This window comes from Lontra canadensis, unplaced genomic scaffold (assembly GCF_010015895.1).
Source record: "Lontra canadensis isolate GAN:19392208 unplaced genomic scaffold, GSC_riverotter_1.0 scaffold28, whole genome shotgun sequence".
NCBI lineage: Eukaryota > Metazoa > Chordata > Mammalia > Carnivora > Mustelidae > Lontra > Lontra canadensis.
Window position 1 is genome coordinate 3,978,898 of NW_022631022.1, and position 26,663 is coordinate 4,005,560.

The window sequence follows — 26,663 nt, forward strand, 5'->3', positions numbered from 1 at the left end:
GTCAGAATTGGTGCCCAAGAGGCAGGGCCCACATTTTTGGGTGGTTAGGGAGGTGCTTTCCTGATTGGACGTTTCCACCTGGCCGGACATGTCCTTGGCGGGTAGGGAGGTAATACGTGCGCTTTCCCTTGATTGGACGTTTCCACCTGGCCGGACATGTCCTTGTATCTGGACTCCGTTATCAGGGGCTATTTGGCCGTATTTCACCAGTTCTGTTTCTAAGTGCTTTCCTCTTGGGGGGAAGGGGCAGGTTCAATCTAAGTTTACTGCATAAACAACAAAATGGCTCGCTCTGGCTAAGTAGGCCCTTACACTTTATAGTAGCTCCAGCAATGGATTTTCCTGGGCTTGGGAGTAGACTTCCTCATATATTCCTAACTTACTACCATGAGTTTCCAAAATATTTCCATTTTAGTGTCCTGGGAAAACTTCAGCTATTACAATAATATCATGTTCAGTTTTTTTAAAAAGAAGTGTGCTGCAAATCAAAGACCATCCCCTAGAAAATAAGATGTCAGTGGCAGGAGACAACCCTTTGGAGGAAAGGAAACAGATTGGCTTTGGCTCCTCAGACAAAGCAATTGCTGCACGGTTGGCAAAGGGCCCTGCGAGCAGCTCCAGCAGTTCTGGGGAGTTGGGCTAGTTGTGGAGACCCTCGGACTGCTGAAAATAAATCAAATGTAGTATAATACAGGCTAACTCAAGGAGCGAAATGACATAAACACAAAGGTAGAGTCACACTTTAGACAGTGGCCAGATTCTAGGGTGGAAACTCAAATGACTGTTTGGGTTGCATTTATAAGTTGTGTTGTATGGAAAATTACCATTTTCAAATATTTTAGAATCAGGGATGCCTGGGTGTTTCAGTCGGTTAAGTGTCTGCCTTCAGCTCACTCAGGTCATGATCCCAACGTCCTAGGATCGAGCCCTGTGTCGGGCTCTGTACTCAGTAGGGAGTCTGCTTCTCTCTCTCCCTCTCCCTCTGTGTGTGCTCTCTGTCTCTCTCAAATAAATAAATAAAATATTTAAAATAAATAAACAAATATGTTAGAATCCTATTCCACTTACTACAGAAGATATTGGAACAAAACTTGATTGGAAGCATGGAAGGTCTGAGGTCTCATCTTCTCCTCTTCCTATATGATTAGATGAGCAGAAGCACTGAAAATACAGTCTCTCACTTCCTCCTTGCCTCTCTCTTTTCAACACACAGGTGAATTTGTCAATGTTGATGCATAATCAGACAGCTTACTTGAATAATTCCAAATTGTGTGAGAAGCAGCAGTTCCCACAGAGCTTTAAGGAGGCACCACATGGAAAAACACATTAAATTCATCCAGGCAAGAGCTCGAGGCTTCTGGGAAGATATCTGAACTTGGTATTGAAGAATGGATGTCATTAAGGTAAGTGATATGAGGAAGGCAGTCTAGAAAGAACTGCAAGCAGGGGTGCCTGGGAGGCTCAGTGGGTTAAGCGTCTGACTCTGGTTTCAGCTCAGGTCATGATCTCTGGGTGTTGGGATCAAGCTGTGCCCATGTCAGGCCCTGTGATGGGCTCAAAGTCTGCTTGAGATTCTCTCTCTCGTTCTACCCCACCCCCTGTTCATGTGTTCTCTCTCTAACATAAAAATAAATACATCTTTAAAATAAAAAAAAGAACAGCAAGGAAAGGCACAGAAGCAGGGATGGGCAGAGCTCATAATTTGGGAAGAAGGACTGATCCAGGGCCACGGGGTCTAAGACTGTGTGATGGGGAAATGTGGTTAAGAGTAAGAACAGAAAGGAAATCCAGTCTCCACTCTATAGCCATACACAAGATGTGTGATCATACACGAGAGGGCCACTGTATGGGCCTCTGGAATACAGAATCCAAGCATTAAATTTCCTTACAGTTATTTTGGGGCAGTTTCCCCTGCTTTTTTCCCCTGAAAATTTCCCATATGGTAACCCTTTGTGTGGGAGGGAAACCACAGGGGCAAGACTGGGGCCTTAGATTCATCAGAATGACTGCGAACAAGTAACTGAGCCTCAGTTTCCTCTAGTGCAAAATGGGGACTTTGACTTGCCTAGTACATGAGGATTGCCATGAAGACCAAATGGAAGGATCACAGACTTTGGAGCAACATCAACTAGGTGTCAGGAGCTTAGGTAGATAATTCCCTTCACTTCATTGAGCCTCGGATTCTCTTCAGTAAAATGGCTGTGATAATATCTACTTTGCATGCTTGATATGAGGATTAACCGAAATAATGGATATAAAATGCCTAGCCAAAGCAAGGCATACAGTAAATACTCGGTAAATATTAATTATCATAACTACGTAATAAATGAGATTTCACTGTCTGAAAACACATGATTTGCTCCCAAAAGAGTTCTTTTGGGGAGATTGGCTAAATCGTGCAAACAAATGCAATAAAATCATGGGGACGCTAGAGCCAGCCAGCTCCTACATGAGCTCCAACACAGGTGGGACCCGCGTCAAACCACACAGGCCTCTCCTCCAGTCGCCAGCAGACCCCGCCCATCAGCCCTCCTTTCCGGCCCCGCCCCTCCGGCCGAGCACGCGCACCGTCTTCTAGCCCGACGCGCCTGCGCAGGATAGGCCGTCCCCGGAGGTGATGAGGGTGTTAGTCCGGCGCTGTTGGGGGCCTTGGCCCGTGTGTGGCTGTCCCGGCGGTAGGCCTAGCCCCCAGTGGCGAGCGCTGGCTGGGCTTGGAGGGTCCCCTGGCGGGGAGGATGGCCGGGGCGTCCGAGTCCGCGAGAAGCCGCCCTGGCGGGTGCTCTTCTTCGGCACGGACCAGTTCGCCCGAGAGGCGCTGCGGGCGCTGCACGCCGCCAGGTACCGGGGCCGGGGCTTGGGGGGCCCTGCTGCCGAAGGCGCTGATGCCGACCCTCTGCAGCCGGCCCCAAGGATTTGCACTCCTCGAAGGGAAGGCAGCAGGGTCGGAAATGTCTGGGCCCAGATCCCGACGTCTCCGGGCGCCCGAAAGGTGCACGGGGCGCGCCTGGTCCCTCCTGTCTACACTCCCGCTCCCGGCTGTCTCTCGGTTTTCCAAGCGCTGCCGGGCGCCGCGTGGTGCCAAGCCGGCGCTGTCGCTTTGCATACATCTCCTTTGTCCTCTGCCCGCACCTCCGTGCCCAATTTGTGTGTGAGGAAACCGGAGTTCAGAGAGGTTAAGCGATTGCCCAAGGTCATCATCTGAGCATGTCGGGCCTTACCGGGGTCTGACTTTGTCTGACTTGAAGTCCTGCCCTTTCCACTTCCTCCTTCTACCTTCTGTTCATTAATTTGTACCCTCCAATCCTTTGGGCTTCTTACCAGGCACAGGCACACCCATGTCTCACTTCTCCGCTCCTCATCTCCTCCCTGTATACAACGGGACCCTGTTTTCTGGGGCTGAAATGAGGACACAGTCCAAAAACAACTGTTTTCAGGTGAATAAATTTATAAATCACAACTCTTAGGTATACATTTAGTATTTCTACATTTAGTATTTCTACAATTTAACAAATGCCTTTTACTGGGGGAAAAAAACTGAGATCCAGCCTGTTCTGAAAGTCCATTATCTATGGTGGCTGGACCCAACTGTACTGCTCTGCCTGCCTTCCCTCAGCCTCCATTTGTTATTTTCCCACAGCCTTTTTTCCTGATGCACCCCCAGCACTACTTGTCATCTCCATCAAGTCTTCCCTACAGATTCTTTTTTTCTTTTATTTTTTACTATTAACCTATAATGTATTATTTGTTTCAGGGGTACAGGTCTGTGAATCATCAGTCTTACACAGTTCACAGCAGTTGCCACAGCACATACTATCCCCAGTGTCCATCACCCAGCCACCCCATCCCTCCCACCCGCTCCCCTACAGCAACCCTCAGTTTGTTTCCTGAGATTAAGAGTCTCTTATGGTTTGTCTTCTCTGGTTTCCTCTTGTTTCATTTTTTTCCCTCTCTTCCCCTATGATCCTCTGGCTTGTTTCTCAAATTCCTCATATCAGTGAGGTCATATGATAATTGTCTTTCTCTGATTGACTTATTTTGCTCAGCATATTACCCTCTAGTTCCATTCACATCGTTGCAAATGGCAAGATTTGATGGCAGCATAATATTCCATTGTATTTATATAACATATCTTTATCCATTCATCTGTTGATGGACATCTTAGCTCTTTCCATAGTTTGGCTGTTGTGGACATTGCTGCTACAAACATTTTCCCTGCAGATTCTTTACAGCAGCCCCTCCTACTGACAACCCCATTAATCCCCTCGTATCATATTCCTCCCTCCACCACTCTGCTCTGCACGCACACCCTGAAACAGCCCCTTCACACATGTTCCTTTTGCACATCCTCATAATGTACTCTCCACACACTGCTTTCTCCAGATGTCTCCAGAATCTCAAGGCATGTGTCCTGACCTTTCGCTTGGCGGGTCCATTACTCATGTGCTCTGTCTTTAGGGCCTCCTATATACTCCTTTTCTCCTAACTCCTCACACATGATGCAATACCTGGTAAATAAACTAACATCCCTGGGCACTGGACTACAATGCAGCAGGTAAAAAGAAAGATGTAGTACTACATGTACTGCCGTGGAATGATGTCCATGGGATATCTTTTGTTTTTTTAATGTATTTATTGGATCGAGGGGTGCCTGGGGGGCTCATTCGGTTAAGTGGCTGCCTTTGGTTCAGGTCATGATCTCAGGGTCCTGGGATCGAGCCCCACATCGTTCTCCCTGCTCAGCAGGAATTCTGCTTCTCCCTCTGTCCTCTGTCCCTGCTCCCTGTTTGCCCCACATGCGCCCTTTCTCTGTCTCTCTCTCTCAAAATAAAATCTTTAAAGGTTAATAAAAGTATTTATTGTTTGGCTAACACATGATTGTGGTATAAAATTCAAAAGGTTCAAAGGAGGGGCGCCTGGGTGGCTCAGTGGGTTAAAGCCTCTGCCTTCGGCTCAGGTCATGATCCCAGGGTCCTGGGATTGAGCCCCGCATCGGGCTCTCTGCTCGGCGGGGAGCCTGCTTCCTCCTCTCTCTCTCTGCTTGCCTCTCTGCTTGCCTCTCTGCCTACTTGTGATCTCTGTTAAATAAATAAATAAAATATTTTTTAAAAAAAAGGTTCAAAGGATATACAGTGAAAAGTCAGTTCCCTCCACCTCTGTCTCCCATTCCCACTTCCTCTCTTCAGAGACAGCAACTGTTTTCAGTTTCTTTTTTTTTTTCTTTTTTTTTTTTTTTAAAGATTTTATTTATTTATTTGTCAGAGAGAGAGAGGTAGAGAGCGCGCACAGGCAGACAGAATGGCAGGCAGAGGCAGAGGGAGAAGCAGGCTCCCGGATGAGCAAGGAGCCCGATGCGGGACTCGATCCCAGGACGCTAGGATCATGACCTGAGCCGAAGGCAGCTGCTAAACCAGCTAAGCCACCCAGGCGACCCCTGTTTTCAGTTTCTTATTCTAGAAATGTTTGTTGGATATATAAGCAAATGTATATTTAACCCGTTTTTTAAAAAAACTCACATAATAGTAATATAGCGTTGTTAAGAGGGAAAAACAAAATGCAGAGCAGTATATATAATACCCTATTTGTGTAAAATATCTGTACTGTATATGTTTTTGTATGCACAGGAAATTTCTAGAACCCTGCTATCCAAACAGTAGTCATTAGCCACATATGGCTCTTTAAATTACAAATAATTAATTAAATAAAAAACAAAAACTCAGTCTCTCAGTTGTACTAGTTTTAAGCATTTATCCTTAAATGTTTCATGAATTTAACTATAGAAGTACTGTGGAAGTAGGTGAAGTAGTTTAACTTTGAGTCATTGTCTTAACACAATTTCTTCCAATCTTTCCAACTTAGGGAAAACAAAGAGGAAGAGTTAATCGAAAAATTGGAGGTGGTCACAGTGCCGTCCCCATCCCCAAAAGGACTACTAGTGAAGCAATATGCTGTCCAGTCTCAGCTTCCAGTGTATGAGTGGCCAGATGTGGGATCTGGAGAGTACGACGTTGGAGTGGTCGCTTCATTTGGCCGACTTTTGAGTGAGGCTCTTATTCTTAAATTTCCCTAGTGAGTTTTTGTTTTTGTTCTTGTTTTTAAAGGGGATACAGTATAGGAGGCTTTTGGTCTTTATATATGGACCTGGAACGGGGCGCCTGGGTGGCTCAGTGGGTTAAAGCCTCTGCCTCCGGCTCAGGATCCCAGGGTCCTGGGATTGAGCCCCACATCGGGCTTTCTGCTCAGCGAGGAGCCTGCTTCCTCCTCTCTCTCTCTCTGCCTGCCTCTCTGCCTACTTGTGATCTCTGTCAAATAAATAAATAAATAATCTTAAAAAAAAATGTATACCGTCCTGGAATCTAAAATGCAATGATTTGAAGTCTAATTCTGCTGTCTTTACTGTTTTCTCTTAAGATAAAAAATTTTGTTAGTGTCATGAATTGTTGAAATGTGTGATGCTCTTGATCTCTGGGCTCTCTCACCCACCCTCATTTAAATTCCATGTAGATGCTGGCAGTTCCCAGATGTGTCCCTCCAGTTCACATCTCTCCCTGAACTCCAGGCCACTGATACCTAGTGTCTGATAGGCATCTTACATATAAGATGTCCTAAATTACATTCCTGAACTTTTGCCCAACAGCTCCTCCTCCCCAAGTCTTCATCTCCGTCAATGGCAACTCCACCCTTCTGGGTGTTCAGACTGAAACCTTTCAGGGACTGGTGATTCCTTCTCTCATACCACACACCCAATCCATGAGGAAATCCTATTGGCTCTAGATAGAATTCACCTATCGCTCTGCAGTAACCTCCTCCCTCTATCCCCCCGCCCGCCCCCAGTGTCTGCTGTCCTTGGCCTTCTCAGTCTTTTACCAGCCTAGCAGCCGAAGTGATCCATTTAAAGCAGAGGTCGGATCATGTCACTGTGCTCAGTATTCTCTGGTGTTTTTCCATCTCACTCAGAAGTCGTCAAGAGTCTGGGCCTGTGAGGACCTACCTACTGGGTTTGGTCCCCTCCTGGCTGTCTGGCTTCGTCTCCTCATGTTATTCCTCAGGTTCATTCCACTCCAGCCACACTAGCCTCTGTGCTGTTCCTTGAACTTGCTGAACACTTACCTTCTTCAAGATACTTACTGTTCCCTCTGCCTGGAATGTCTGCATGGCTTACTCCCTTACCTCCTCACGTCTTTGTTCAAGTGTCTTCTTATTGGTAAAACTTTCTGTGACCCCTGTTAAAACTGTCGTCTCCCACCCAGTACTCCTACCCCTTCTCTGCTTTATTTTCCTCCATAGCCCTTAGAACCATCTGACAAACTTTTTACACAGTTTTGTGTTGTTTGTCTCCTGTTCTTGGCATGCAAGCTTGCTGAGGGCAGAATTTTTCCTCCTTTGGTTCGGTGTTGCTTGTATCCCCAGCACATGGACTGTGCTCAGTAAATATTTCTTGGGTGAATCAGACGGGGCTGAACCGTGGAATTTTTGAATCTAAGACTTTCGTGTACACGCACTCCCGAGTTCATCTTCCTGCAGTGGAGACATCGTCAAACTAATCAGCTTACCTAGTAAATGATTGAAGTTGCTCATCACTGGGCACTAGGTGTGTTGGGATAAAGAGCAAAGATGAATAGATCGTTGGATGGGGATTCAAGAAACTTTTTCTAGGCATTCTGTATGCAGACTAAATGAAACAGGGTAATTGGACTAAACTGTATATTCACACTGTCCATGAGACGCACAGGGGGGTTTGAGTGCTTCTCCTACAGTATAAAAGCTATTTTTTGCTTTTATTTAAAAACTCCCAAGGGCACCTGGCTTGCTTAGTTGGTGGAGCTTGTGATTCTCGATCTCGGGTTTATGGGTTTGAGCCCCATGCTGGGTGTGGAGATTACTTTAAAAATAAAATCTTTAAAAACTCCCAGACATCACAGACTGTTGTGGAACATCTTTGGGACAGTGAATAGTCTTTTTGTTCTGTTTTTATTTGATTTGATTTATTTATTTTTTAAAATATTATTTATTCATTTGAAAGACAGAGAGAGCACAGACAGAGGAGAGGCAGAGGGAGAGGGAAAAGCAGACTCCTAGCTGAGCTGGGAGCCCAACATGGGGCTTGATCCCAGGACCTGGAGATCATGACCTGAGCCAAAGGCAGACGCTTAACCATCTGAGCCACCCAGGTGCCCCTCTTGTTCTGTTTTTAACTGAGTTTCATTGATCTCTTATGGTAAGAGAGTAAACTTAATCTCTGGCTCCCTTTACTAGATTCAAGTTTGTTTTCCAAACTTTCTGGGGAAGTATAGTGATAAAAAGTCGCGTATTTGGGTAGCAGGAACTAAATGGTAAGGCCCACTTGCTCACCAATTTCTGCCTTTTCTGACTCAGTGGCATACTGAATGTCCATCCCAGTTGCCTCCCGAGGTGGCGTGGTCCAGCCCCTATAATCCACACCGTGCTTCACGGAGACACAGTTACTGGAGTGACGATTATGCAAATTAAACCTAAAAGGTAGGAGATATTTTCTTTTCTCTAGACTTTGTGGTTTTGAATGTTGATGTCAGTCTTTTCGAAGAGGACGTGGAAGTGGATGAATGGATGGTGCTAATTCCTCTGCCTCCACGGTGCCTTCCCTTTCTGTCTTTTCCTGGTTTCTGACATAAACTATATGTGGTTTGGTGTTACATAGTGTCTCTTTAAGTTCTTGTGAAATGTTTACCTTGTTAACTGAAATAAATTGTATTATTGATAGCTGGGTTTCTGTGAAAAACATTGTATAAATGAGAGATGGATTTTTGGATACGAGTTGTAATGAATCTTGGTTTTGCTGGCCTTGGTTTCTATGGTCAAAAATTTTTGGAACCTGAAGTAAGACCACATTGTATGCCAATGTGTAATATAGTTATCTTAAACATTTTTAATTTTTTAAATCCTACTATAGTCTAAAACAGGATTATATTAAGCCTCTATCTGTTATCACCTAATGTCCCCACAGAAAATAATTCACAGCTTCACAAGAACAACTGCATACCTGGGATTTGCTTTAACTTACTTGAGAAAACAAGAAAGGCAGATGAAATGAATTGCAAAACTTTAATAATTCTAAACTCTGGATGATGTTATTTGGGGATTCAAGAGACTATTCACACTGTTTTGTGGATGTTTATAATTTTTGATAGTAAGCATTTTATTATAGGTTGAAAATAGAATTAACAACCACAAAGTTAATTATTTAAAATGAAGCATATTTCTAATAAAAGCTGAGAGCCAGTATTTACAGAGCTTGATGTAAAATGTAAGACTGTGGGAATGCAAATACACTTGTATCAACTTATAATCACCAATGATTATAATCTAGGCAAAACTCTTGTCCTTTGAGAAGAGATATGTAGAAAGAAATTATTAATTTCTTTTTTTTTTTTTAAGATTTTAAAAAATTTATTTATTTGACAGAGAGAGAGAGATCACAAGCAGGCAGAGAGGCAGACAGAGAGAGAGTGGGAAGCAGGCTCCCTGCTGAGCAGAGAGCCCGATGCGGGGCTCGATCCCAGGACTCTGAGATCATCACCTGAGCTGAAGGCAGAGGCTTAACCCACTGAGCCACCCAGGCACCCACATTATGAATTTCTTAATGGTACTTCTTTGGAAAATAAATTTTTTGCTCTGTGTCTTCATTGTATAAACAGAAACTTTTAAAATACTCTTAATTACTAAAGGTGGAATTATTTGCAACTGCAATTAAATCCCTGATATTCAATTTTGTACTTTTTTCCTTTAGGAAAAATAGATATAAAATCTGAGTATAGGCCAGATTTTGCATTCCCTTCTTTCAGACTGATGTTTCTCTTTTGCTAATGGCTACCAGTCAAGTCCACAGCCAGGGTTAAACTACCCTTGCGGTATGTAAACACTCACGTAGATAAACCTATTGATCGGAAGAAATAGTAATGTTGTTATTTGCTTTTGATTTTTGGTAGGTTTGATGTCGGCCCAATTCTCAAACAGGAAACGGTTCCTGTGCCACCTAAGAGTACTGCCAAGGAACTGGAGGCAGTGCTGTCAAGATTGGGGGCCAACATGGTACGGTTCTCTGATATCCCACTGCTTCATTTCCTAGGTCTCCTAACTGTCGGTGATGCAAAGAACACTTCTGGGATGCGTCATTTTCATCTTTTTGTTTTTTTTTTTTTAAGATTGTATTTATTTTTTTTAAGATTTATTTATTTGACAGAGAGAGAGAGAGATCACAAGTAGGCAGAGCAGCAGGCAGAAAGAGAGGGGGAAGCAGGCTCCCCACTGAGCAGAGAGCCTGATGCGGGCCTTGATTCTAGGACCCTGAGATCATGACCTGAGCTGAAGGCAGAGGCTTAACCCACTGAGCCACCCAGGTGCCCCAGCTTTTTTGTTTCTTTTAATCGATTTCTCTCCCTGCTTCCTAACATCAAGGTTGACATTTCTCATGTGAGTCTTTGGGAAATGTACAGTGGTACTTAATACAGACTCTCCTGAAACACGTGAGCTTCTGTGGCCCCCTGCATTCCAGTGAGGCCATTAGAAGCTCCTTCCCGGTTCCAGCCTCCGGCTCCTAGACTCACCTGGCACCCCTGTCAGACTGGCCAACAGCCATTCCCTCAGTGACGGTGCATTCCTCTCCCTTCTGTGCCTGCACTGCAGTCATCGCCTCCATATTACTGGAGTTCTGCTGATGCCCTCGCTCTAAGTGAGCTCTTTGGCTTTGTATAGCTCGAATCTGCATACAGTAGGTCGGAGTGAATGCTTCATGGCCAAATCAATGATTTTCATCTGAACTAGTTAATTTTCTGTAGAGGATAGTTTTTCCCCGACCATCTAGACGGTGCTTCCTAATCCAGGCACTCACCAGAGAAATGGTGTTGCAATAGTGGCTCATTTTTTAAGGACTGGCTCGTGTGCCGGGACTATTCTGGATCCTCCTTAGACTTATTTTCTTACTTTCCCAACCAACCTTTGAGGCAGCTGATACTGTCATCCGCTGAAGGCCACACAGTCAAAGAACTATTCCACAATGTCACAAGAGTAGGTGGTGGAATTGGGATTTGAACCCAGGACTGTGTGACTCCAGAGTACATTCTTCTTTGAGGCTCCATTGCCTTCCCTCCTAGGGCTCAGAGTGTGGATTCCTGAGCACACACTTTTCTGACAAGAAAAGCTTGCATAGCCGGTAGAACTCGGCATTCTCTGGAAGCACTTCATTGCTCTGTCCTTGGAGAGAGCACCATCTCCATCTAGACTCCATTGAGGAGCCCTGTGTGGTCATGGCCTCAGGCAGTTTCCTGCCCTACCCTGCCACACAGCTCCTTCAAAGCTTTCGGTAATGTCATGTACTGAATTGTAATGTATTTCTGCTTTTGTTCTTTTCATCTTGAATATGTTGTTCTCCCCCCCCCCTTTTTTTTTCCAGCTTATTTCAGTTTTGAAAAATTTGCCTGAGAGTTTGAGCAATGGAAGGCAGCAGCCAACTGAGGGAGTGACATATGGTAAGTGAAGGTTACAGAGACCCCAAACTCCTCCACGGGGTTTTTGTCTGTCATGATAGCACCTGAACGCTCTGACTTCAATGGGACATTGCCCTTGATTTTGACTAAAGAGTGAGTGCCCACTTGTATGTCTCTTTCCAAAGAATGGCAAGTTATAGTCTCCATTTTCCTCTTAACATGTAGTCTCTTGAAGAATTGGAAATGTTTTCCCTATTCTTTGTATTGAAAAGTACCAGAGAGAGAAGTTAAATGATGATGAATACCAGGGCACCTGGGTGGCAGTCAGTTAAGCATCCGACTCGTGGTTTTGGCTCAGGGTCATGAGCTTGAACCTGATATCAGGCTCTGCTCAGTGAGGAGTCAGCCTAAGACTCTCTCTTCCTCTCCCTTTGCCCCTCCTGCACTCTCTCTAAAATAAGTTAATAAATCTTTGATTTAAAAAAAATGATGAATACCTGTTTAACCCAGACTCAGTAATTCTTAATATTTGAGCATATTTTCTTTCACTATATATGTGTATGTGTTTATTTAGTATATATTTTAAAATTTCTGCTTAATCCTTTGGAAGTATGCATCATAACCTTTCATTCCTAAATATTTCAACATGCATCTCTCTCTTTTTTTTTTAAGATTTTTATTTATTTATTTGTCAGAGGGAAAGGGAGAGAGAGAGAAAGAGCACAAGCAGAGGGAGAAGCAGGCCCCCTCTTGAGCAAGGAACCCAGTGTGGGACTTGATCCCAGGACCCTGAGATCATGACCCGAGCCAAAGGCAGACACTTGACCGACGGAGCCACCCAGGCATCCCTCAACATGCATCTCTTAAGAGAAATGAATAGTTCCGTAATAGCATTTAATGTCCAGTACATAAATGTTCCTAATTGTCTAAAAATACATTTTTTTAGCTGGATAGTTTTTCAGAGTAGTATGTAATTATAATTTGTTGGTGTATCTCTTTAATCTAGATTAATTCCTCCATTATTTTTCCCCCTCCATGTCATTGACTTTTTTTTTTTTTAAGTTTTTTTTTTTTTTTTTTTTTAAGATTTTATTTATTTATTTGAGAGAGAGGCAGTGAGAGAGGGCATGAGCGAGGAGAAGGTCAGAGGGAGAAGCAGACTCCCCGGGGAGCTGGGAGCCCAATGCGGGACTCGATCCCGGGACTCCGGGATCATGACCTGAGCCAAAAGCAGTTGTCCAACCATCTGAGCCACCCAGGAGTCCCCATGTCATTGACTTTTTGAAGATAATAGGCTAGTTGTCTGTTTCCTTCCAGTGTTGTTTAACTTATTTTTCTAGACTTCATATTTCTTCTGCATTGGAAATTCTAAAGGCTTGGTTAGACTTAGGCTTGACGTTTTTGGAAAGAATATTTCATAGATGTTGTTGTGTTCCAGTGGTACTTGTTTCAGTTTGTTTTTAATTTTAAGGATTGCTTTTTATTTTTATTTATGAGTTATTTCTTGAACATGTAAAACATTTACATGATTCAGAAGTTAAAATTGTTTAAGGGTGCCTGGGTGGCTGGCTCAGTGGGTTAAGCCTCTGCCTTCAGCTCAGGTCGTGATCTCAGGGTCCTGGGATCAAGGCCCGCATCGGGCTCTCTGCCCAGCGAGGAGCCTGCTTCCCCCTCTCTCTCTTTGCCTGCTTCTCTGTCTGCTTGTGATCTCTCTCTCTCTGTCAAATAAATAAAATAAAATCTTTGGAAAAAAAAATGTTTAAAAGGATATGTTAGAGTGCCACCTCTCTGCTCTAGTCTTTGGATGTCACATCAGTGAGTGATAATACCAGGTTGCATCAAGGTTGGTGAAGTTCAGTTTGACCACTTGGTTGAGTCCAGTGTAAAGATTTGTTTTTCCCTTTGCAGTTGGCAGGTAATCTGTGGGGTGATGCTTTGGCACCATGCAAATAATCCTGTTCTCTAACAACCTTTCATGTAATGATTTTGGCATGGGTTGGTGCTTCTTCCCTGAATGAATTATTTCATTAGGGATTGCGAAATGGTGATTTTCCAATTACTTTTACCTTTAATATTTGGCATTATTCTATGAAGAAGAGCTTTTCCTCATTAATTGAAGATGAATCCTAGTTCATTCTAAAATGGCAAGATCAATGTTTAATTCTTTCTCTACCAATTTTTAGAGTAAGAAATTAGTGCCCACAGTCACGTTCAATTATGGTGGCAACTAAGTTTTTTTTGTTTGTTTGTTTTTAAAGATTTATTTATTTATTTATTTGACAGACAGAGATCACAAGTAGGCAGAGAGAGAGGGGGCAGCAGGCTCCCTGCCAAGCAGAGAGCCCGATTCGGGGCTCGATCCCAGGACTCTGGGATCATGACCTGAGCCGAAGGCAGAGGCTTTAACCCACTGAGCCACCCAGGGACCCCGGCAACTGAGTTTTTAAAATTATGATTTGGCTCATGGATTTTCACTTACTGTGTTTTACAGTTAATTACATCTATAATTCTTTGTCCTGTTCAAGTCATCCCAAATTTAGCCAGTGGGAGCCCCCTAAAGTTGGGTCCTGCATCCTTTTGACAACCTTAACTAGTTTTTAAGTGCTTCCTTGCTTTCTTTTATAAGATGCCCAGACTCATCTTTTTTTTTTTTTTTTAAGATTTTATTTATTTATTTGACAGTGATCACAAGTAGGCAGAGAGACAGGCAGAGAGAGGGAGAAGCAGGCTCACTGCTGAGCAGAGAGCCCGATGCAGGGCTTGATCCCAGGACCCTGAGATCATGACCTGAGCCAAGGGCAGAAGCCTTAACCCACTGAGCCACCCAGGCATCCTGCCCCAGAGTCATCTTATAAGTTCTCTGTCCCATGCTAGAACAAACCATCTCTCCCTTGTTTGTTTTGGGAGGGGTGCTATTTGGAATCCATGTGGCACAACAGTGTGTTCCAAGATAAGGTGTCAATGGACAAGGTGAGGCATTATATTTTTTTAACATTTAAAACATATTTGAGTTCATACCATTATTGATTCAAATATATATGTGTGTGTGTGCACACACACACACACACACACATTTATTTATTTATTTAAGATTTTATTTGACAGATCAGGGGGAGGAGCAGAGGGAGAGGGACAAGCAGACTCCATGCTGAATGTGGAGCCCAATGCGGTGCTCAATCCGGCAACTCTGAGATCATGACCTGAGCTGAAATCAAAGTCAGACACTCAACTGACTGAGCCACACAGGCACCCCCGATTCAAATTTTGAATTTCAGGGTTTTTCTTATATTTTCTTTTAAACTGAATATCTTTTCAAAAGTTAATACTGACCTATTTATTTAATTGGTAGGCATAAAATAGTTTCAGAATTACAACACCAGTGTTATTACAAACAGTAAAATTATTGAGTAGTATTTCATATTCCTCTGCAGGTTTTTTTGGTCCATAGAATATATCCTTCTAATGCTGTGTAGTCAGAGTGCTATGTCCAAAACTTACTGGAGATGATGATTATTTTTACCATTTTATTACCTAGTTTGACACATAGTTAGATTTATTTGTTTTAGTTTTCAATTTTCAGAGTTGTTTTTCTCTTTATGATTAAATTTTATTTTTAAATCATATAAACCATCTCTATGATTAAAAAATTTAAGCTATTTATAAAAGTATACTCAAGAGAAGTCTCACTTCCATCCCTAGCTCCTCCTCGAGTGACTATTTTATGAATTCCTGATTTAGCTGTCCAGTTGTTTTCCTTTTATCAAAATAAGCAAATACCACGTATTTTTAAATTGATTTTTCCTGAGTTACCTGGGTGGCTCAGTCAGGTAAGCGTCTGCCTTCAGCTCAGGTCATGATCTCAGGGTCCTGGAATCGAGTCCCTCATCAAACTCGCTGCTCAGTGGGGAGCCCGCTTCTCCTTCTACCTCTGCCTACTGCTCTACCTACTTGTGGTCTCTCTCTCTCTCTCTCTCTCGTAAATAAGTAAATAAAATCTTTAAATAAATAAATAAATTGATTTTTCCTTTATTTTTTCACAAAAGGTGGCATAAAATATATACTCTTTTGTACCTTTGGTTTTTTGGTTTGTTTGGTTGGTTGGTTGGTTTTTTCACTTAACCTTGTACCCTGGAAATCCTTTCCTGTCAATAAGAAGGTTCCTTTTTATGGCAGTATAATTCTCACTTATATGGCTGTATCATAATTTATTCAACAGATTCCCTATTGATGGACATTTTGATTGTTTCCAAACTTTTGCTATTGCGAAGAATGCCATTATAAATAACTTGAAGCTAGTGGCGCCTGTGTGGCTCAGCGTGTTAGAGCCTCTGCCTTCAGCTCGGGTTGTGATCTCTAGGTCCTGGGATTAAGCCCCGCATCGGGCTCTCTGCTTGGTGGGGAGCCTGCTTCCCCCTCTCTCTCTGCCTGCCCCTCTGCCTACTTGTGATCTCTGTCTGACTTGTGATCTCTGTCTATGAAATAAATAGATAAAATCTTTCAAATAAATAAATAAATAAATAACTTGAAGCTTATGTTACTTCCAAAGCCAATAGATAAGAAATTGCATCCTAGAGTAGTTTTAATTTACATTACTCCTGTGAGTGAGGTTGAGGATTTTTTTGTATGTTTAAAGACTACTTGCATTTATTTTTTCTAGGAAGAGACATATCTTTTACCCATTTTTCTATCACATTTTTGGTCTTTTCTTCTCAGTTTTTAGGAGTACTTTATATGATAGATATAAATAAATCCACATAATAGATATAAAGTAGTCCTGGATATAATATTATTATATTAAGATTATGTTACATAGATATATATATATTTTTTTAGATTAATTTGTAATTGTAAACCTAATATTTGTTATAAATAGATCTAAAATATTGTGATGAAAATTACAAATACTTTCAGGTTTTGTTGTTGTTGTTGTGTTGTTGTTTTTTTAAGTAATCTTTACACTCAATGTGGGGCTCGAACTTGAAAACCTGAGATTGAGAGTCACGTGCTCTACCAACTGAGCCAGCCAGGTGCCCCCATCATTTGTTTTTAGACTCGATTTATGACCTTTCTTTTTGCCATACGAAAGTTTATTTTTATTAAAAGCTTATTTTTATGTATTCATATTTGTCATTTAATTGCTTCTGGATTTTGAGTCATTGTTAGAAGGGCTTTTTCTGCTCCCAGGTTACAAAGAAATTCACCCAGTTTTCTTTCGTATCTGTGTGATTGATTTATTTTTACTTTTATGGAAAATTTCAAATATACTCAAATTATGGAAAATTTCAAATATTCTCAAAAGTTGAGAAAGTAATAAAAGTTCGCTTCTCTCAGTCAGCATCAATAGTTGCCATTTCAGGCGCGCCCGGTGTCGCTCAGTCTGTTAAGCGGCTGCCTTCGGCTCAGGTCATGATCCCAGGGTCCTGAGATTGAGCCCCACATCAGGCTCCCTACTCAGCGAGAGCCTGCTTCTCCCTCTCCTTCTGCCTCTCCCCTGCTTATGTGCTCTCTCTCTCTCTCTCTTTCTCCCTCTCAAATAATTAAAGAAATTCTTAAAAAAAAAAAAAATAGCTATCAGTTCATGGACATAGAACCTGATATTTATTCCCGCTCTTGGCTTTATCTTGTAGCCCCTAAGATATCTGCTGGTACCAGATGTATAAAATGGGAGGAACAAACTTCAGAGCAGATATTCAGACTTTATCGTGCCATTGGAACTATAGTAAGTTGGAAGTCAGATTGCAGTTTTACCTAATTGTCTGTGTATGTGATTCATTTTCAAAATACTTTTATTTAGGAATGAATTGCAAACTAAACCTAAAGAATCCTGAAATTCATTTTATTCTTAAAACTTTTAATCTGATAAAAGATATATAACATAAACCATTTTAACAATTTTTAAGCATGTAAATCAGTAGCATTCATGATTTAAGTGTATAAATCAGTAGCATATCATTGTGCAACCATTGCCACCATCCATCTCCAGAACTTTGTAATCATCCCAGACTGAAACTCTGTACCCACTGAACACTAATTCCCCCATCTCCCCTTCCCACAGTCGCTGGTAACCACTATCTACTTCCTATCTCTTAGAATTTGCTTATTCTAGGCACCTCATATAAGTGGAATCATATTTGTCCTTTTGTGTCTGGCTTATTTAGCATCATGTCCTTAAGGTTCATCCATGCTGTACCATGTATCAGAATGTCATTCTTCTTTAAGGAAAACATTCTGTTGTATGTGTATGCCACATTTTGTTTATCCCTTCATCAGTCAGCAGAGGTTTGGGTTATTTCCCACTTTTGGCTGTTGTGAATAATGCTGTTGTGAACATTGGTGTACAAATATGTTCGAGTCCTTGCTTTCAAAAATTCTTGTGTGTGTATGAAATTCATTTTTTAAATATTCTTTAAACTTCAAATTTTTATATGGACCTTAAAATTTGCAAAGGACTTTTGAATATATATTCATATATATGTATATATATGTGTGTGTGTGTGTGTGTATGTATGTATGTATATATATATATGAACTTCAGGGTGCCCCATCACAAAATAATGAATCTAAATCTTCTAACATCTAATCCAATGCTTTTCCCAGTATGTCTTTCTGCCCGTAGCCAGTTTTTTACAACTGAATTCTTAAGTCCTCAATTTCTACAGATGGTACACAAAGTGGAGTTGTAACTGTAACTTATTTATTAAATAGTTCTTTATTTATACTTAGAGTATTTATTACATACTTATTAAAATATGTCGGGTGCCTGGCTGTCTCATTTGGTGGAGCATATATATCTTGATCTCTGGGTTGTAAGTTCAAGCCCCACATTGAGGGTGTAGAGATTACTTAAAATCTTTTTTAAAAACTAAAAAAAAATACTTATTAAAAGACCTGAGTTAAATTCTCAGTTCTTTGACAAATGTATCGGGTTTTTCCTCCTTCATTTTGGTAGCCTCTTGTGTTGTTTGAACTTGGGGCCTACCAAGTGTGGGGTTTTTAATGAGCCACCTGTTATTTTATTTTATTTATTTTTTTTTTCTTTAAAGATTTTATTTATTTATTTGACAGAGATCACAAGTAGGCGGAGAGAGAGGGGGAAGCAGCCTCCCTGCTGAGCATAGAGCCCATTGCAGGGCTCCATCCCAGGACCCTGGGATCATGACCTGAGCCGAAGGCAGAGGTTTTAACCCACTAAGCCACCCAGGAGCTCCTGGGCCACCTGTTACTAACATTGATTAAGATGGAGACCTGCCACTGAATACTTCTAGCATGCCAAGTTCTTCAGTGAGGATCACGGCCTTATGTGTGGGTATCATCTGATTTTAAGTTGATGAAATTGAGGCTTAAAGAAAAGAATGGATGGCACTGAATATTGCCATCAAGGTACCATTGCCAGTTAGTGAGAGGCAGGTTTTGAACCAGATCTGTCTGACTTCAAACCCAGTACTTTCCCCACTGCAACAGAAGCATAGGGAAAGGAACATGGACTTTAGAGCCAGGCAGAGCTGGGCTCCACCTTGTCTCTGCCACTTATTTTTTAACCTCTGAGCTTTAGTTTGTTCATCTGGTAATTAGGGCTGATATAATGTATATAAAGCATCTAGTATAGTATCTGGAGTAGGTACTCATTAAATGTTATCTGCTATTATTCATGCATTCATTAAACAATTTTTTTTAAAGATTGTATTTGTCAGAGAGACAGAGAAAGCACAAGCAGGGGGAGCAGCAGGCAGAGGGAGAAGTAGGCTCCCTGCTGAGCAAGGAGCCTGATGCTGGACTAATCCCTGGACCCTAGGATCATGACCTGAGCCGAAGACAGATGCTTAACTGACTGAGCCACCCAGATGTTCCTAAACAAAATATTTTTTGAAAGCCGACTATGTGTCAGGCATTGTATTAGGTACCAGAGATAAAGAAGATGTGAGAAAACAGAAACAAATAAGCAAATAAATAAAAATATCAGATAGTGTGATAAGTTCTTTGGTGAAAATTAAAAGAGGAAAATGTGATAGACTAACTGAAGGTTATTTTAGATTCGGTAGATGGAAGAGGCACCTCTAAACTGACATTTAAGTTTAGATCTGAAAGATAGTATGGAGCCATGAATCATGCTGAGATTAGGAAAATGGCATTCTAGGCGAGGGAGCAGCTAGTACAAAACCTAAGGTAGGCTAAACAAGATAAAGACTTCACAAGAAAAGAAAGCCAAAATCCATATCCTTAATGAATATAGCGGTGAAAATTCTCAGCAGAATTAGCAAACTAAATTAAACAACATATAAAAAAGGATTGTATACTATGACCAAGTAGGATTTATATGAGGAATGCAAGGTTGAATCAACATACAGAAACAACCCATGTAATACACCATATAATAGAATAAAGGGCAAAAGCCACAGAATTTACTCAATAGATGCAGAAAAAGCACTTGACAAAATCCAGTACCCTTTCATGATAAAAATGTACAACAAACTAAGAAGGGAACTTCCTCAACCTGACAAAAACCCACAGCTAACATCATATTTAATGGTGAAAGCCTGAAAGCTTTCCACCTAAGATCAGGAACAAGACAAAGATGTCCACTCTCACCACTTCTATTTAGCATTGTGCTGGAGGTTCTAGCCAGGGCTGTTAGGCAAGAAAAAAGAAACAATACAGAATCAGACTGCAAAGGAGTAAGTAAAACTCCATGTGCAGATGACATGATCTTATATATAGAAAATCATTAAGAATCTAAAAGAAACTTTAGAGTTAATAAGCAGTAAAGAAGATGTAAGTAAGTGGAAGGACCTTGTTCTTGGGTTGGAAGACTTAATATTGTTAAGATGGCACTGCTCCCCAAATTGATCTGCAGATTCAACACAATTCCTATAAAAACCCCAGTTGACGTCTTCGCAGAAATTGACAAGCTGATCCTGAAATTCATATGGCATCCCAGGAGACCCAGAATTGCCAAAAAATCTTGAAAAAGAAGGACAAAGTTAAAGAACTCACCCTTCCTAATTTCAAAACTTAATACAAAGTTACAGTAATGAAGACAGTGGGATACTGACATAAGGATAGACCTATTTTTCAATGGAATAGAATTGAGAGCCCAGAAATAAACCTTCATGTTTATTGTCAATCGATTTTTGATAGTGGTACCAGTATAGTTTGATGGGGAAAGAATAATCTTTTTAACACATGGTGCTTGGATAGTTGGGTATCCACAATAAAAAAGAAATGAATTTGGATTCCTACCTCACAAACTCCATATGGATCAGAGACCTAAATATAAGAGCTAAAATGATAAGACTCTTGGAAGAAAACTTAAGAGTAAATCTTCATGACCTTGAATTAGGCAGTGGTTCTTAGATACGTTGCCTACAGCCTAAGCAACCAAACTAAAAATAGAGAAATTAGACATGAAAATTAACAACTGTTGGGGCTTCAAAGAACACTATCAAGAATATAGAGACAACCTATAGAGTGGAAGAAAATATTTGCAAATCATGTATCTGATAATAGTCCAGTATCTATATAAGGATCTCTTCCAACTGTACAACAAAAAGATAAACGTGATTAGAAAATGGGCAAAGCTTCTAAATAGATAACTTCTTCCAAGAAGATCTATAAATGGCCACTAAACACATGAAAAGATGGTCATTTTCATTAGTCATTAGGGAAATGCAAATCAAAACTGTACAGAGATACCACTTCACACCCACTAGGATTGCTATAAATTAAAAAAAAAAAACAGGCAATAGGCACACCTGGGTGGCTCAGTGGGTTAAGCCTCTGCCTTCAGCTCAGGTCATGAGCATGGGGCTCTCTGCTCAGCATGGAGCCTGCTTCCCACCCCCCACCCCCACCCCCGCCTCTGCCTGCCTCTCTGCCTACTTGTGATCTGCCAAATAAATAAAATCTTAAAAAAAAAACAACAACAGGCAATAACAAGTGTTGACAGGGATGTGGAGAAATTTGGAACTCTCATACATTTCTGGGGTGGGAATGTAAACTGGTACAGCAGCTATGAAAAAATTGTTTGACAGTTCCTTAAAAGTTAAACAAAGTTGCTGTTTGGTTCAGTTGGTAGAGTGTGTAACTCTTGATCTTGGGGTTGTGAGTTCAAGCCCCACGTTGGGTATAGAGATTACTTAAAAATAAAATCTTGGGGCACCTGGGTGGCTTAGTCATTTGGCGTCTGCCTTTGGCTCAGGTCATGATCCCAGGGTCCTGGGTTCCCGCCCCGCATCGGGCTCCCTGCTCCTTGGGAAGCCTTCTTCTCCCTTTCCCACTCCCTCTGCTTGTGTTCCCTCTCTCACTGTGTCTCTGTCAAATAAATAAAATCTCTAAAAAAAAAAGAAGTTTCAAAAATAAAGTCTTAAAAAAGTTAAACACAGTTCCATTACCATATAATGATCGTTATCTTCTGCAATTCACCTTTCCTCTCCATCGAGAAAAAGCTTGGGCCATAACAGAATGAGCACTTACGAACCAGAAGGTGAAATTTGATTCCTAGAGCTGCCATTTACTAACCAAGAGCAAAACCCATTATTTTCTCTGGGTTTCTGCTTTTTTACCTCTAAAACAGGGTTAATCACCATGTCCACAACTGCCAAGATCAAAGGAGATAAACCTTGTGAATTAAATCCATGCAAATATATGATTTTGAAATCTTTGAAACAATCTAACTCTTCTGAAAATTAAATGACCTCTTTAGGGGAGGTGATAAAGAGAGCATTGAGCTGAGAATGAGAAAACCTAGATTCTGGTCCTAGGCTCTAGCTGTGTCTAAACTTGGGAAAATAGCTGCATTTCTCTGGGCCTCACTTTCCTTGTCTATGAAATAGAGGATTAAGCTACAGTCTGAAGATACATGTATTTACTTCAGAAATTTGAGAGAACTTACTTCCCGCTACATGTTAATTTTTATTAGTCTGAAATCAAAATGTGACGAAAGTGTCACTTCACATTGTGGGGCAGGGTGAGATGGATTGTCCAGTAAATGGGACAACCGAACTGGTTAGCCATTAGAGGGTAACCAAATCCTGAAGCCCTCAAATCCTGACTTTCAAAGTCAAAATAATGATCAAAAAAAGAAAAATGGATCAAGCATTTAAATGCAAAGATGTGAAACCACAAAGAACTAAGGGAAAAGCACTGTTGAATAATTTTATAATATTTAATAATCTTAAAGTATAAGGGTAACCCTTTTTAAGCATGATGTGAATTACTGGAGCCATGAGAGAAAAAACTGGCTAATATTACTTCATAAAAATAAAAAAAAACTTACGCACAGGAAAAAAAATTACTATACCCAAGATTAAAAGTCCATATACTGGGAGGAATTGCTATTAATAGTAGCAAGAAATTGAAAATAATTGAAATGTCCATCATAAAGGTATTGGTTGCATAAATTATGATATAGTCATGATGGGAGTACTGTGCCACAGATAGAGAGGAAATAGACATGCATACGCTGATGAAAGTTGCCCGTGCTTCAGTGTCAGGTAAAAAACTTCCTTGTAAGAGTATGTTCTAGATTTTTGTAATATTTGCAGGAAAGAAATAAAAGGATATACCAATCAGATTGTTAACAGTGGTTACTTCTGGTGTTGAGAGTATAGAATAATTTCTAAATTAAAAAAAATTTTTTTTAAGTTTTATTAATTTAAGTATCTTTATGCCCAACATGGGACTCGGACTCAAAACCCTGAGTTCAGGAGTCACAAGCTCTTCCGACTGAGCCAGCCAGGCATGCCTACTTTCTAAGTTTTTAAAATATAATTGTTGTAATGCTTGCATTTCTTACAATGAACATAAATTTAAATTAGAAATATCAATAAAGATATAAACATTGACTTTTAAAATAGTGTTTAAGGTCTTATCAGTCTTGGAGACTGTTGTAGAGGGTACACAGCTGTGTACTGTATCATAAAATTTAGAGACTCAGTTACCAATTCTTCTGTAACTGGGAGAGTCAGACCAGATTAATGCAAAATAGTCGTTGAAAAGGATTTGGGGGTTGAGTGTATTCCATTATCATACGTTCTTTAATTTTATTTACAGATTCCGTTGCAGACTCTCTGGATGGATAATACCGTTAAACTTCTGGATTTGGTAGAAGTTAATAGTTCAGTCCTCACTGGTACTAACTTTTGAATAGCTGATGTGGAAAACATTTTCACTGTAGTCCATTTGAAAATGTGACTGTTTTACCATAGGTCACATTTACTAAAAATAAGGATTCTTTTAGTTTGTGTGAGTTCAGTAATGATAATGCTTTACATTCATTTATTGTCTTACTCTTTGCAATGTCCATTCTCATGTATTTTTTCATTGGTCATCTTAAGAATGTGGGAAGTAGGCAAAGCAGTCTTACTATCCCATTTTAAGCTCTGTGATTTTCTACACTAAGGTTTTCAGGGAGTGCAGAATGACTTGGTCAGTTTCATTCTGCTGAATATCATAATGAAAATCCCTGGGCAACTCAGGGAGAATCCTAGGCCAGGGTGTAGCATTTTGTGACACAGTCCATTCTAAGGCCCATTAGTGCCCTCCCAATATGGTGGACTGAAGGAGTGGGAGCCACAGAGGGAGGTGGTCCAGCTCAGAGGGAGTTGGGAGTTTCTCAGGAATCTAAGAATGGGATTTGCTGGGTCATGGATGGAAGGGTCAGCTTGGATCATAAGCTTCCTGTATACCTCTCCACTGGTAGCTAGTTATCTCCCTCAAATGGTCAAAACTTCTAAATTTGACATTTTTCAGTTGATCTTTGGGAGACTGGGTAAAGGTCTGGTAAGTTCCTATGTGTATGGAAAGCTTCCCTTTGGGTTTGAGATGCACAAGAGCACCATGGCTCCATTGTAAGTTTGGATTACGGAATCAGGGTGTCAGCAGGTATGCCCTCTGGTATTAGTATTCCCTCCTAGGATGTTTTTTTATTTTTAAGCACCATGAAGTTGCATAATTATTTATTCTCTCTCATGTCCTTCTCCCCTCCCCCCAATTCTTTAGATCCAAAATTAAGAGGACAACCTGTTACTCCAGGATCAGTAGTATACCACAAACAGTCACAAATACTGCTGGTTTGTTGCAAGGTACATTCACCTTTAGCTTTAAATTATACTTGTTCTACTGAGTTTAGGGTTTATCATTTTTAGTTAAGACTTCACTCAACTGTTTAATCCATCAGAGTGAGCCAATGGACAGTTTAATTTTTCTTAAGAAATAGTAAGAGTCGCTAGTATAATTTTTGAAAGTGATGAAGTCTTACCAAGGCATTATTACTGAAAGAAGATTCAGTAAGTTTAGTGCTCTTTTATTTATTTATTTATTTATTTATTTATTTATTTATTTTTAAATATTTTATTTATTTATTTGACAGATCACAAGTAGGCAGAGTCAGGCAGAGAGAGAGACAGAGAAGCGGGCTCCCTGCTGAGCAGAGAGCCTGATATGAGGTTGGATCCCAGGACCCTGGGATCATGACCTGAGCCGAAGGCAGAGGCTTTAACCAACTGAGCCACCCAGGCACCCCAAGTTTAGTGCTCTTTTAAAAGAAACTTGTATATTCTCGGCAGTCCATTTTAATTAACAAGTTCTTGTTAGTAACTAACAAGTCTTATTTAACTAGCAACTCACCTTGTTCATATGGTGATCACAGAAGATAGCCATAGTAGAGTATCTAGCTGAACTACTACAGTGCAGGTATCCTACTTGCTTTTACTCTTCAATAGTGGTTAAAGAGGAGATTTCTTAACCTATTTAAAATGACTTTCGAACCATTATTATGTTATGATTTTATGGCCTGAGAGACGTTCCACATTTCTTCGATTTCCTGGTATTTTCCTTCAGATGGTGTTGATGTGCGACGTTTCCTGCTCAAGAGGCCAAGTTCACAATGTATGATAGGGTGATCTGACCTATACAGACTGTAGATCCACAGCTCCCACATCAGCCTCTCTTCATCTTGCTTATTCTCGAATGGTGTAGGGTGGATATGTTTGCTGTTGTCTGGGTCTTTATAGGTCTGTCCTGCAAATCTTCAGTTTGCTCTCATAGAAGGAGCTGGGGTTGTCTGAACATGTGAGTTTAAGTCCCACAAGTTATGTCGCCTTGGACAAATCGCGCACTTCCCTGGGCATCAGTTTTCTCTTAAATCAGTTTCCGCTGGGGATGATATTGGATCTGCCTACTTATAGAGCAGTTATATTTTTGATGACCAGTCATAGTAAGATACATGGACATATTCTGAAAACTGTAAAGTACCATGCCAAGATGACACACTTCTTTATTCTGCTCCCTTTATATTTAAATAGGTTTAATTTATACAGGTCTGTACATTTGTTATCACTCGATAGTAAGTTTAGAGTCAAAGAATCATATATGTTACTTAGTGCAGTGCTATCTGAAGCTAGGCATTTGGTAAAGATTTACGGGTTTGTTTTCAGGCTAAAAGTTGTATTAGCTAAAATTTACCTCCAGTTTTGCCACCATCCCCTGTTTACTGTTTGTCTTTTGCCCTTAGGATGGCTGGATTGGTGTTCGATCAGTGATGCTCAAGAAAACACTAACAGCTACTGATTTCTACAATGGGTATCTGCACCCCTGGTACCAGAAAGATTCCCAACCTCAGCCAAGGCAATGCAGATTTCAGACTCTCAGACTTCCAATAAAGAAGAAGCAGGGAAAAAAAATTGTTGCTATGCAACAGTGCATTAAGTAGTTAGGAAGTAGATGGATAAGAACCTACTACATATTTGTAATTTATTAAAAGCCTTATTTACAAGGAATTATCTTGACTATCAAAGAAGATGACACTGTTGGAGGGAAAGGAAGGAAGATTATTGTCAAAAGATGAATTACTTCACTTCCCATTTTTTGTTTAACAGTAGTTAAAACCACTTTTTCTATTTGAGTAACAAAAAGAGCTTTAAATAAAACTTTTATTTATAATGTGAAACTCAAGGAGATTTTCTCTTTCCCTAAAAGCAAATAGAACTAACTAGTAATTAGTGTGTATGTGTGTGTGTATAGACACATACCCCTACTGAATAGTTTCTTTTAAAAAAGTGCATCTATGAAATTTTTTAGATCTATGTCCCCATTGATTAAGCTATCATTTCAGCAGTATTTAATCTACATTTCTGATTTTCAGTAAGCAGTAAAGTCAGCTCTCTAAATTTATCTACCATCCAGTTCTCATAAAGTAGTAAACATACA

At 40.6% G+C, this 26,663-nt stretch overlaps 1 protein-coding gene across 2 annotated transcripts; it reads left to right on the top strand.

Moving 5' to 3' along the window:
- The first annotated feature begins 1,213 nt into the window (after positions 1 to 1,213).
- On the top strand, positions 1,214 to 26,408 carry MTFMT (mitochondrial methionyl-tRNA formyltransferase). Of its 2 annotated transcripts, none has more exons than XM_032864707.1 (9): positions 1,214 to 1,403; positions 5,857 to 6,066; positions 8,374 to 8,496; positions 9,963 to 10,065; positions 11,426 to 11,501; positions 17,087 to 17,178; positions 23,508 to 23,586; positions 24,456 to 24,538; positions 25,969 to 26,408. In XM_032864707.1, the coding sequence occupies exons 1-9, from the start codon at positions 1,393 to 1,395 to the stop codon at positions 26,164 to 26,166; spliced, it is 975 nt and encodes a 324-aa protein (XP_032720598.1). In that variant the 5' UTR covers positions 1,214 to 1,392; the 3' UTR covers positions 26,167 to 26,408. The 2 variants fall into 2 exon arrangements, with proteins under 2 accessions (XP_032720598.1, XP_032720597.1); XM_032864706.1 differs by lacking the exon at positions 1,214 to 1,403 and adding an exon at positions 2,618 to 2,838.
- The last annotated feature ends 255 nt before the right edge of the window (positions 26,409 to 26,663 follow it).